This window comes from Hyposmocoma kahamanoa, unplaced genomic scaffold (genome assembly GCF_003589595.1).
Source record: "Hyposmocoma kahamanoa isolate Upper Pololo Valley unplaced genomic scaffold, ASM358959v1 100021, whole genome shotgun sequence".
NCBI classification, from domain to species: Eukaryota; Metazoa; Arthropoda; class Insecta; order Lepidoptera; family Cosmopterigidae; genus Hyposmocoma; species Hyposmocoma kahamanoa.
The window spans coordinates 4,052,403-4,064,563 of record NW_020653200.1 but is presented as its reverse complement, the minus strand read 5'-3'; the positions used below and the strand labels follow the sequence as shown (position 1 = coordinate 4,064,563).

Sequence of the window (12,161 nt, the reverse complement as noted above, 5' to 3'; positions counted from 1 at the left end):
GAAACGTACATTGGAATGTTTTCTTTGTAAAATTAAAAATAAGGTATTTAATTAATAACTATTGTAACTATAGGGAAAAAATAGGGTGGTTTGCATCCATATTAGACATAACTGGTTGAAGACTGTACCACCTCGGTCAACCGTAACCATGGGACCTGTAAAGGGCCCGAAACGTCGGTTTGTTTGAAAAAACAAATATACGCGATTTAAATCCGGAAAAATAGTTTCATTTCCTATGTGTAACAATCGCGAAAACTTAAGAACTCGATACGGTTGTGTTATTAAACTTTTGTGTCCACGGCGGCTGTGGCGCAATTTTTCCGCTTAAGCAATACCAATAGCATTGGCGATGTCATTCAACCCGTCATTTTATTGGTTAGTTTGCTGCATTTTAATGAAATTATAGCAAATAATGAAACCACTGTATAATGATGAAATTACTGGAAAAATCATTGCAAATTATGATCGTACTTTTATGAACGAGAATACATTTCGATTCGTTCTATGCACAAGAATTTAAATTTTAGTACGTTTACGAATCTTACATTCAAGTACTTTGTTGTATAGTCAACACCAATCAAGCACGGGATACAATATTTATTATTTCACTCTGGTTACATCTCTGAAAAGTGTATCATGTTATTTTGACGCTGACTGTAAACACGACGTAGGCATTACTTAATTAGTAATTAAAAAGCTTTATGTAGCACAGAGCGTTAATAACCATACACTGCAGATTTGGTTTTGCGACGACGTCCGTCCATCATCATCCGTCTACAAAAATCATACTTGTTTTTTACAATTTGTATTTGTTCCGTTTTTAGGAACTTCCTTCCAGAAAGCAAAAATGTGAGTGTATTTGTCACGGATTCGCATTAAGCCGGTCAGAAAAACCTTTATGACCATGCAATAAGAGCGAAAAAGTCGACGCGCTTATCGCATCCACTCGGATCGCCGACGCGAAACGTACAACGTCATTTTCGCTCTTATTACACGAATATAAACATTTTTTTAATGTGGCGCCATGCGCTTGTTTATACCATATATATAAACAAATTAATATTTTACAAAGTTTTTCAGACTATAGGGTGAGCGCAATATGGATGCCTGCGAATTTTCAATGTACTTACCCAGTTTTTCAGCAACAATTTTATTTATAGACCTAGTCGTCCTGTATGTATAGTCTTTTTCTGTAGCAACCTTACCAAATTCTTTCGAGGCGAAGTGCCTTCCAGATTTTGTTATTGCGGTTTTTCAAATAAAGTTGAGATAGCCGTTTTATATATATTACGATATTGCTAAGATTTACCGAAGGGAGCAGTCGTACCATACGATACAATATAGCCCTCAACACGTGTTTTCTAGACAACAAGTTTTTTAGTGAGATTAAGTAACATTTGCCACTTGTTTTAAGGTCTCCACATGCGGGACGATGTCTTCAAGATACGTCGTTTCAGACTAATGGAAACGATGAATCAATAGCGTATTTATATTTATCCTCACAATCCATTGTTTCAAACTTATCGAAACGACGAATCGATAGATGGTTATGTCATTAACGATTAACTTGAACGCTAAGGGAGTAGCGATCGACCGGTACGGTTATCGTGACGATCGATCGAAACGCGAAATCGTCTCTACATATATGAGGGCCTTTATCAATGATCTTCAAAAACTATAAATTGTCTATGAATCTATGTATACGTAATACTATCCCATATGTAATACTGACCCATTCAGGCGTCCTGCCTGAATGGGTCAGTATTACATCATTGGGGTGTTCGAAGGGTGGGCATACAATACAGCTCACAAGAATATGGCACAAGTGTGGAATGTGTTATTAAACGCACTAATTTGTAAATCGATGCGTGCGGAGATGGCACGGTGTCAGCCGGCTATTAGCATAACGAGCAGCTAACGACGAGAGCGAGCACGTGACTGCCTTTGCGAATATACTTAGCTATGTATACGCATCTGCAAATGTAATGTTTAAAAGACGAGGTATTTTTTATATAAAGTAGGAAGCAAGTCAGCTGATTAGTCACACAGTCTGTGGCCTATGAACATGCAACATCTGAGGAGATGCCTATGCGTTGTCAGCCTTTGAGAGCCCTGTTGATTCGCTTTTTGAAGAATATGTTATAGCGCAAAGGAAATAAATACATCAGGGGGCAGATTTCATATCTTGTAGTTTCGGGGAAGGAACGAACGTGATGTCTTCGTGGTGGGACGAAAATCTGTTATTTATATTATATATTGTGTATTTAATTTAGTTACGATTCATATTTACTGAGGAAGCCGTGACTAGAATTTCCGTTTTTTATTATATCCGCATTATGTAGTTAGTAATATAACATAGATTTATTCTACTAGTGTCTGTTGAAAAATTTATGTCGTATTTTATGAGAATTTGAAAACGAATACCGAATTTTGATAAGAAAAGTAGAAGCAGTAGAGCTCCTTATGAAAGAGTTTGGCCAGGAAAGTACTACCACCTTACCTATTTCTGCCGCCAAGCAGTAATGTGAGCATTACTGTCCGGTTTTGAAGGATAAGGGTGCTGGTGGAATTACACCATTATTCTCATAAGGACAGATTCTCAATAGGACGGATTCTCAAGAAGACGGATTCTCATGAAGACAGATTCTCAAAAGAACAGCAGTACACGTAAGGAGAAAAAGAGAAAAAAATAGAGATAAAATTATTTTAATAACTTGTCAATTGTCGTCGTCAAAACGTCTTAGTATCGCAAGGCGTTGCAAACACTCAAAGACCGATATTTCACTCCGTACACATTCAGATACAATCTGTTCAATTTTTCTGTCAACTAAAATGTCACTTTTTCTCCTTCTTTTTCCCGCACAATAAAAGGACCCTCTGACAATTTTTATGTCCGACAGTTTTGCTTCCTTCTTCAAAAGCATGATGAAATAAAGCATCGATGGCCTTTTAGGAATTCTAGAATTAATTCTTTTATGCCACCCTTCGATTGCGTTTGTCGTTCGAAATTTCTCGCCAAAACAACTGAAAACTTCTCTCGTAATAAGATTGATCCATTGCTTCGAGAAATAATTTTGGAATTGTGTACTTTCTTCAGTATTAGGAGCTAATACACATAATGTCAGATACGCCTCCGGTATAAGCGACGCTGGCAACAGTGCTAATAAGGAAAAGAGCTGAGTACATTTACGACCCTCGTTGGATGAACTAAAATTAATCGATTTCGACTTTTTCCAAACTGCGTTTGTAAAATGATAGTAGCAACCCTTTACTACAATGTCAGGATATATTGCCTTTATCGCTTGGATAATAGCCAGTTCGTAGTCACATTTGAAAGTGCTGATATTCATAAAAAATTGATATTTTAAAATTTTGAAAAGTCTCTCGTATGTAGTTTGGCTTTTGTTGGGCAACAAAGCGAACAACAATGGCACAAAGCACACAGTTCCTGATTCATGCGTAATGTCAGCATGTACAGAAAACAGCTGATAGAAAGGAATCGGGCAACATCTAAACGTTCCATCAACGTACACAATATCAACTGTTTTCAATGTTGCTTTTGCCAGTCGAGTACCAAAAATTATAATCTTCTCTTCAACACCATCGTCATACAAAAAGAAATCACTTACTAAACTGTCTGGCAACTGCACATCTTGGGGTCGCAAAAATTTACTTTTTTTTACATTTAAAAATTTATAGCGTGCCCGATACAGCGTATCCTTTTTTGAACTGAATGTAGGTAATTCCTCTGGGGAAAGCATTTCGCCCTGACCAAATGTATGATCAGAATCCTGTTTATGAAGTTTGTAATAGTGTTTCTCAAAAATTTCAGGTATAGGCGCCATATTAAGACAAACCTCTTGTTTGGCTAATGACATTGTGAAATCAATTTTGTTACGTTCATAATCTGGTAAACATACATGTTTAGCTTCTTTCACAATTTCTTTATTATCAGCTGTTAATGTTATGGAAGTGCTACAAATGTTTTTATTGACGCATCGCCAATTAGTTGTACCACACATATTTGTTTTAACAAAATTATATTTATGGCCAGCGTGCAGAAGCACCATTCCTTGATTCGATAACCGGCCTTTACCTATAACAATAAGTAAAAAACTTCATTCGGTGCTTCTTTTCCGTGGTTCAGTCGTGATATACCGGTTGACAGGACCACAGCTAAACTTTTGGTTGTCTATAGATTTGACTGTACCCATGGTCACTAAGAATTATCGTCTGTCCGGTTAACTGTACTACCACATGAAAGTTTAGGTATGGTATGGTCCGGTCAACCGATCTATCACAACTGAACTACTCCCCAGTTCTATCCATCAATACATGTTGTACAGCTCCAAACGGAACAGAGACGATAGGAAAACTGTCCTGACACAGTAAATGAATATTCATAAAAATTAACAGCTCATAAACTGAGTCGTACCTTTATTTCCTTCAATTATCACGATGTTAATTTTTCCAGAACTAGGGCCCGCTTTATCCATTTTTGAAAAAAAAATCAATGATTTTACATAGAGATAGGAAAATTAGCTTACATTCAAGATATTTCATGACAATGTCAAATCAATGACATGTTTAATAATTAGTTTTATCAAATCACCAGTAACAAAACAAATTATACAGCAAGGAGATTACACTTTCCACTGCAATTTACTCATATACCTACTCTGCTGTTTCAATCCACTATTCCCCGGGAGTCAACAACAAGCATCGTGTATGGATACCCACGGTCCATACATAGGCCTGTGCCCTGCAGTGGGACGTATACAGGCTGTGTGATGATGATGAAACAAACCGACACACCATAATGCGTTATATGTTATGTATTGTGAAAAAAAGGATCAATTAATAATTTCAAATAAATTTAAAAAATGATCACGTGCATCATAAATGCACAAATTAACCATTTATGATGTATCGGTTTGTTTACACCCTGGGAACAGTGGATTGACATTTTGACCAAATATTGTGATATCATCATCAGTATCACTTCAGCCGAAAGACGTCCACTGCTAGAAATAGGCATCCCTCAATGATAGGCATCCTCAATTATCGCCACGACGACAAAAAAAAGTACTATTTAAAGGCCCATACAAAAAGTAACCAACGCGCAAGGAACATGCAGACATACGGTAAACTTATGTTACCGAGGCGTATTTCAAATACTTTTGCGTGCACCTGTACAATTTCCGGTTTTTTTGAGAATCTGTCTTCATGAGAATCCGTCTTCTTGAGAATCCGTCCTATTGAGAATCTGTCCTTATGAGAATAAAGGGAATTACAGGCACGTGTGACTTGTCAACTTACGTCTCAGGGGGACGGGCGCAGTGGCAGTGCCCCTTTTGCGTTTTAAAGCTCTGAGTGGCACTGCAACTGTCACGAATAGGCGTGTCGCTTACTGCCAGGCCTACGACTTGTTTGTCCCGTGACTTGGTGTTATAAAAAAATGTCACCTTACCTATTCCTACCGCCAAGCAGTACCTAACGTGAGCATTAAAGCGTTTCGGTATTAGAGGCAAGGGTGCTAGTGAAATTACAGGCACATGGTTCTTATCAACTTATGTCTTAGTTTGCGATTTAATTTAAGGCTTTGAGTGGCACTGTAACTGCTAAACCAGGCACAAGTTTTGTTCGTCCCATAACTTGGTATCAGAAAAAAAAAGGTAAAAAAATGTGGCTAAAGAAATCGCTAACAGGAAAAATACATTTTTTTAAACAGAGCAGAACTCAATTCACTGTAATAATGATAACAATGTAATCGCGCTTTTCATTTGGATGAAGGAAATATATCTATTGCAACTTGTATGTTTACCCGGTAATGGATTTTAGGAATCGAAATACGTACCTACTATGAAACACTACGCTTTAGAGAATATACCTACTACATAATAAATTAAATCTCTGTATTTGTAAGCATACGTTTATGTATCTTACGTATCTAATAAAATTATACTGTTATGTTATAGTATGAAATGAAATCATAATGAAATCAACCAATGCCTTGATAATATTTTGGGTAGTGTATATTTACAGAGCATAAATTACAAAATTGAAATGCAGTAGATATCACTCGCGTAACGCGCACGTTCAAAAATGAGTATTAATATACGAACGGGACGTGCTATTATGCATAAATAGCTAAAAGGATGGAAAAAAATAAATAGCCTAAAGGATGGAAAAAGAATGAAGGAGAGTTGCTTAAAATATTCAAACAACTTTATGTGTGTACCTGTCTAGACATTTGTCAGAGACAATTTTTATTGACAATGTTGCGCACGTTGATATCTTAGAGGATGGAAAAAATTGGAATACAGCTGATAGGATGGAAAAAAATAAAGAAAAGGAGCTGCCCTATCTACGGAATAGACGTACCTACCTAAACCAAAAATGTACCACAAATGGCGGATTTAGTGTTGTACCATAATCATAGATAAGTCAATATCGACATGCAAATGTATGGCTTGAATGTTGAAACTGTTTTTTATGTTTGCAAATTTGTAAAGTTTACTGTAATCAAAGCATAATTAATACTAGGCTATTATTACTAGGCAAGTAATGAACCATTTTAATCAAAATTAAATATTAAGTTATTTACCAAAAAATGTAACGATGGAAATGCATTATCATGTAATCTAGTTACATTCAAAGTTCTATTAAAATTTGACTTCAAAATGGAGCAAACAAGCGAAGGTAAACAAGCGAAGGTGGTATACATATATATATATACCAATGCTTATGTTCACTAGTTCTACAATTTCCAACCAGTCTTTCTTTCTTTTTCATTTGTAGGTAAACTTTAAAAATAATAATAATAAAAACCTCGTAGTGAATTGTTTCAATAACAGAATATCGATGATATGTCTGTTTACTAGAACAACACTATCTCAAAATAATCGTTATCAACAATCATCAAAATATACTAACAAACAGGCAATCTAAAGTAACCAAAACAAAATTCGGCAAGACTTATGAATAAACTACTTAAATGAGTCTAATTACATGAGATATTTCGGCTATTTTATGATTTAAAGGCAGAAAAATAACACACGCCGGTGTAATGTAACATTCGGTTGATTTCCGATTTTCTACTGCCGCGCCCCATAATGCTGCAGCGACGCATTTTTATAAATACTTAATTGTTCTCACTGTCAATATTTTTGTCCATTTCATTACAATTCATGCGAATAACTCACTAAAAAATTTGGCCAAACATTGGTTTTGACATTTGATGTACTTCCCTTTGACAATTGGAAACGGTTATCAAAGGGTACTTCACTTCACTTTTTATTTTTATGGCTCCATCAATATGAGAACTGATGATTTTGCCAATGTCACAGTTGAAAGAAAAAAAACGAAACAAAAAAAAAAATTTCGCTAAGCTCTAATAGGACATTAACCGGTGTTGGTAAGTTGGACTACGGGAGTACTCAGTTGAGAATGTAAGACCAAACAGCAAAACAATATTTATAAATATATGTTATTTAAGTGGATAAATTTACATAGAGTAACAATATGGGGGGAGAACACTAAAGTTAAGAGGTTGTTTATGTTAATGGGGCGGGGGAATTTTGGAGAAAGTAAGTTATAAAGTGGAACAGCAATATTAGGACAATTGAAAAAAATGTGTTCCAAGGTACCGTCTTCTAGGCCGCACTCGCACAGAGAGTGGTCTCGAACTCTGATTTTACGCAAAAATACAGGTGTGCAAACATGGCCTAAGCGCAAACGAATAATAGTGGAAGTGATGTTTTTAGGCAAATCGCGACGTTTAAAAAACCAGGGTTTAGTGGGTAGATTTGGTTGGAGGTTACCATAGTGTCTACCAACAGTTTGTCGTGATTCCTGCCAAAGGACCGACCAGGAGGCTAGCATTTGGGGTTTAGTCATGGCGAGCAGATCTCTGGGAAAGCACTTACAGTATTTGCATACGCCAATTCTTGTCGCATCCTTTGCAAAGGCGTCTAATGTAACATTCGGTTGATTTCCGATTTTCTACTGCCGCGCCCCATAATGCTGCAGCGACGCATTTTTATAAATACTTAATTGTTCTCACTGTCAATATTTTTGTCAATTTCATTACAATTCATGCGAATAACTCACTAAAAAATTTGGCCAAACATTGGTTTTGACATTTGATGTACTTCCCTTTGACAATTGGAAACGGTTATCAAAGGGTACTTACAAAAATGGCAAAACGAGGACAGTTGGCATTTAAAATGACGTTACGTATTTTCGATTCCCGTGTTTGACATAAATCAATGTAGTGCTCTATTATCCCTTTTGGCTTACAACGGCACGCAGTAGTTAAACAAAGACAATAAAATGTTTATGTTTCACCGTCTAAATCTTAGAGGATGGAAAAAAAAAATGCATCATATACATATAACGTCTGATTTATATATGTCAATATAACATGTCCTTTGGTTTCCATAATAGTCTAAGGAATACAATTGTCCGAGATATTAAAAATACTGAGGTAATAAAATCTCCTTACTATTTAACTTCTTTATAAACTTTTGCAATACATTGTATTTGAAACAAAATAATTTTGACAGGAATGGGCGACATTTTCAAAACTTGAGTTGACTTGAATGAACATGTACGGACGACGCCTGTTAGAGCGAAGTAAAGGTTTAATAAGTTTGTGTCTCGTAAAGTCAGCGATACGAAGTTACGGGGCACAATTCCCGCCATGTCCACCACAGGTGCCGCTACCTCCTGAAGAACCATGCCCTCCGTGTCCACCACCTTCTTGCCAGCGTCCGTGCCCTCCGTGTCCTCCATGCGGACCGTACGGACCATCATCGACACAAAGTTCACCTCCGACAATAGCTCGTCCACCTTTTTACCACTGCCCAAGGAATAAATACGAAGTTCAATGGATTTACATAAACGATACACCTCCGAGAACTACAGTGAAGGACTTCGTTGATAGAGCTGTGCAAATCTGTTTTTGGACTGAAATATTTCGAGGTTACCTTAGACTAAGGCTGAACCTTAGTTTTCTTTGTACTGAACCGCAGGCCACAACTCGAGCGAAACTAAGTTAGTTTAGTTCACGTAGCTGCATGCAACCAACTCTGCGAACTAAGCCAACTGAGCTTACATAGCTGTAATGCTGCATGTATGTAGTATGCAAAGCAAAGCTAAGAAAATTCGAGGCCGTAGTGCTGCTACTCGACGTTAGTCTTTCGTTCAAAGCAGTAGCTAATGCATTACATCATCTGTTATCGTTATATTGATCACCTCTAATGACAACACTACACGTGCGGAGGTGAAGCGAGGCAAAAGGGTGACAGAGTTTACTTAGCTTAGCGGGATCGTTGGGTAGGTTGCCCACATAGTTGGGTTAGCTCGGTTAGCTTAATTCACGGTGTGAACAGATGCATGAAAACCGCGGCTACGTAAGCTTTACGAACTTAAGATGGCTTCGCTCACGGTGTGGCCTGCGCTTAACTACCTTTTGCAAATAATGCCTAAACATATTGACAAGAAGGTATTAAAAAGAACAGTTTACTACAGGGAAACGGCTTTTATAACACCGAAAAGTCCCTAGTAAAGAGTGTAATGTTTCAAAATTGTATTTATAAATTGTTGCGCTACACAAAATGTACACGTTACGGTTTGGCGATGCTTGTTAGTGAATTAATGAAATTCAAATGGTGAATGAAAATATTATGTATAATATGTGATACTTAATACTTGCAAAAAATCTAGATTTATGTAACTTAGATAGTATTTATGTTAGAGACATCTAAGCCGTATCCTTCCATCAGCGTGGTGTAGACTACTTTACGACATCTGCTATCTATTATCTACTATCTAGTAGAGGGGTTTAGTGCTTAACAGTGATTTTAGAACCGCATTATAGAAACTTGCAGTTATATAAATAACTTTGTCTATATGTATAATAATTTTCAACGTGCATTTAGATTTAATTTACTCTACAAATATGACATTTGTACCGAACAGTACAATCAGTTACTTCTAAAGTGCACTAAAATATTACCGCTTTCAGGTTTGGGCGTCACTTTGGGCCACATATTTAAAGAGCCGGCGACGTTGAATTATCCGTTCGAAAAAGGGCCACTGTCACCTCGATTCAGAGGTGAACATGCTTTGCGTAGATATCCTTCTGGTGAGGAACGATGCATCGCTTGTAAGCTTTGCGAGGCAGTGTGCCCGGCACAGGCCATTACAATCGAGGCAGAAGTGCGTTGCGATGGTGCTCGACGGGCCACGCGTTATGATATTGATCTCACTAAATGTATCTTCTGCGGGTTCTGCCAGGAAGCCTGTCCCGTTGATGCCATAGTTGAGGGACCCAATTTCGAATACTCTACAGAAACCCACGAGGAACTTCTTTACAATAAAGAAAAACTGCTCTTTAATGGCGATCGGTGGGAGCCGGCAATCGCAAGTAATATCAGAGACAATCATTTATATCGATGAATGTATTACGTTACTTATATTATTATTATGAATTACTTCAACTATTCGTTTACAGTATTCGGTAATGTGCCGGTTAACGAGTGATGCGAATTTACTCCACCTCTGTCGCTATAAAGTCTAGGTCCTCTATAACTAAACTGTTTTTATTTGTATTTTTTGGTGTCATTAAATCGTCACAATATTATTAATCACGTTTATTGCATAGGTCCTTAATTTCATAATATCAATATCTTGTTCGAATTCTAATATTAACCCCTTTTAAGGACAGGACTTAAAAAGGACCGCACACGAAAATGTCAGTATTTGTCTTGCCGCATTGCTTACATTGATTCAATATAAAATTTATGTAAATCTAATTAATATAATTTACAAAATTCAATGATTTGAATTCAATACGTTATTAAGCGTTGATATTACCTTAGCTCGAATTAAAATTTTTCCCGTACTAATACAGTGCATTTTGCTTGAGTCGGCATCAGGGACACTGGCTTTATTTCAGACTATTTTATTTTTTTTACAAACGCAATTAAAGCAATTTGAAAAATGTAATACGCGTTCTATTTAGTTCTGTTGATATAAAAAATAATCATTGGTATAATATGTGAAGCACCTATTGAATACAGGGGTTCTTTAAATTAAAATTTTGTAAAATTTTGATGATCTTTTTTTTTTCTATAGTGAATATTTTTAGGAATCGTGCTTATACATCGTATAGTAATCAGAGTATATCTTCAATTTTACTGTATATTTTTTCCAAAGGGATTGATTCAACAGTTTCACTGTTACGCAGAATCAACCAAAGCCATTTGAGGTTTTAAACTCTTAATAGTTTTCTATGGAAAAGCAGTAGGCGGCAACTACTAGAAAGCACTTGGAAATTGGCACTGTAAAGCCTGTAGTTGGTTTTTTGAGATCCATATAGTACAGTAATTTTACGATAAGCGCCGTTACTGTCTATGACCTTAAGGTATTACAATCCTGCCAGTGAGACTGATGAGAAAACCCCCCATACGTAGATATGCGCGCCGCCGACAAATGCAATCGGCGCCAGTGGTGCCAGAGTAGGCGATTTTTCGCCATTTAAGCTGCTTCGAGAGGTCGCATGGCGATTAAAAAGTGTGATCGGCGACTCGGTGATATTTAGGCTATTTCTGAAATAGGAAAAGGTGATGTTAGGTTACTTAATAAAATGTCTGGGGAATTACAAACTCAATTGGGGATTTTGTGGGGAATGGAGTTTCGAAACAACTCAAAATTGCTTTTCTTGATTATCAGGTATTTTATGGCTTGGCCGAATATCGGCTACTTAGCATCCATAAATTAGCGCTGATCGGATCGGAGCACCTCATTGATTAATTCGATCAGGCGCTCCGATCATAGGCACGCGCAGGCCTATTGTGAATGCGTAGTGAAAATGGCGACGCCAGAAATTTATATTTCTAAGAAGAAACTTGTGACTTAATATTCGAAGATGTTTTGTTTAAAACATTCATTGTCAATTTCTGGCGTACCCATTTTCACTACGCATACAAAATACGGAAGCGTGCGCGTGCATACGATCGGAGCGCCTGATCGAACTGATAAAAATTTGATTGGTATAAAAAATACATTGTTCTATTTTTTTCTTTAAAATAGTTATTTGTTATGCAACGCTGCAAAGTTGTTGTTTAAGGCGAGTGCTTGTATTGAAACCTGAG

The 12,161-nt window shown here is 36.8% G+C and overlaps 2 protein-coding genes across 2 annotated transcripts; one reads left to right on the top strand and one right to left on the bottom strand.

Annotated features, from left to right (window-relative positions):
• Nucleotides 1-2,717: 2,717 nt before the first annotated feature.
• Nucleotides 2,718-4,667, bottom strand: LOC113240347. The gene is made up of 2 exons (XM_026477630.1): nt 4,436-4,667; nt 2,718-4,096 (listed from the first exon to the last, which is right to left on the bottom strand). The coding sequence occupies exons 1-2, from the start codon at nt 4,494-4,496 to the stop codon at nt 2,718-2,720; spliced, it is 1,440 nt and encodes a 479-aa protein (XP_026333415.1). The 5' UTR covers nt 4,497-4,667.
• A 3,942-nt stretch (nt 4,668-8,609) lies between these two features.
• LOC113240340 (NADH dehydrogenase [ubiquinone] iron-sulfur protein 8, mitochondrial-like) lies at nt 8,610-10,913 on the top strand. The gene is made up of 2 exons (XM_026477618.1): nt 8,610-8,985; nt 10,031-10,913. Exons 1-2 carry the CDS (start codon nt 8,610-8,612, stop codon nt 10,462-10,464), a joined length of 810 nt encoding a protein of 269 aa, XP_026333403.1. The 3' UTR covers nt 10,465-10,913.
• The last annotated feature ends 1,248 nt before the right edge of the window (nt 10,914-12,161 follow it).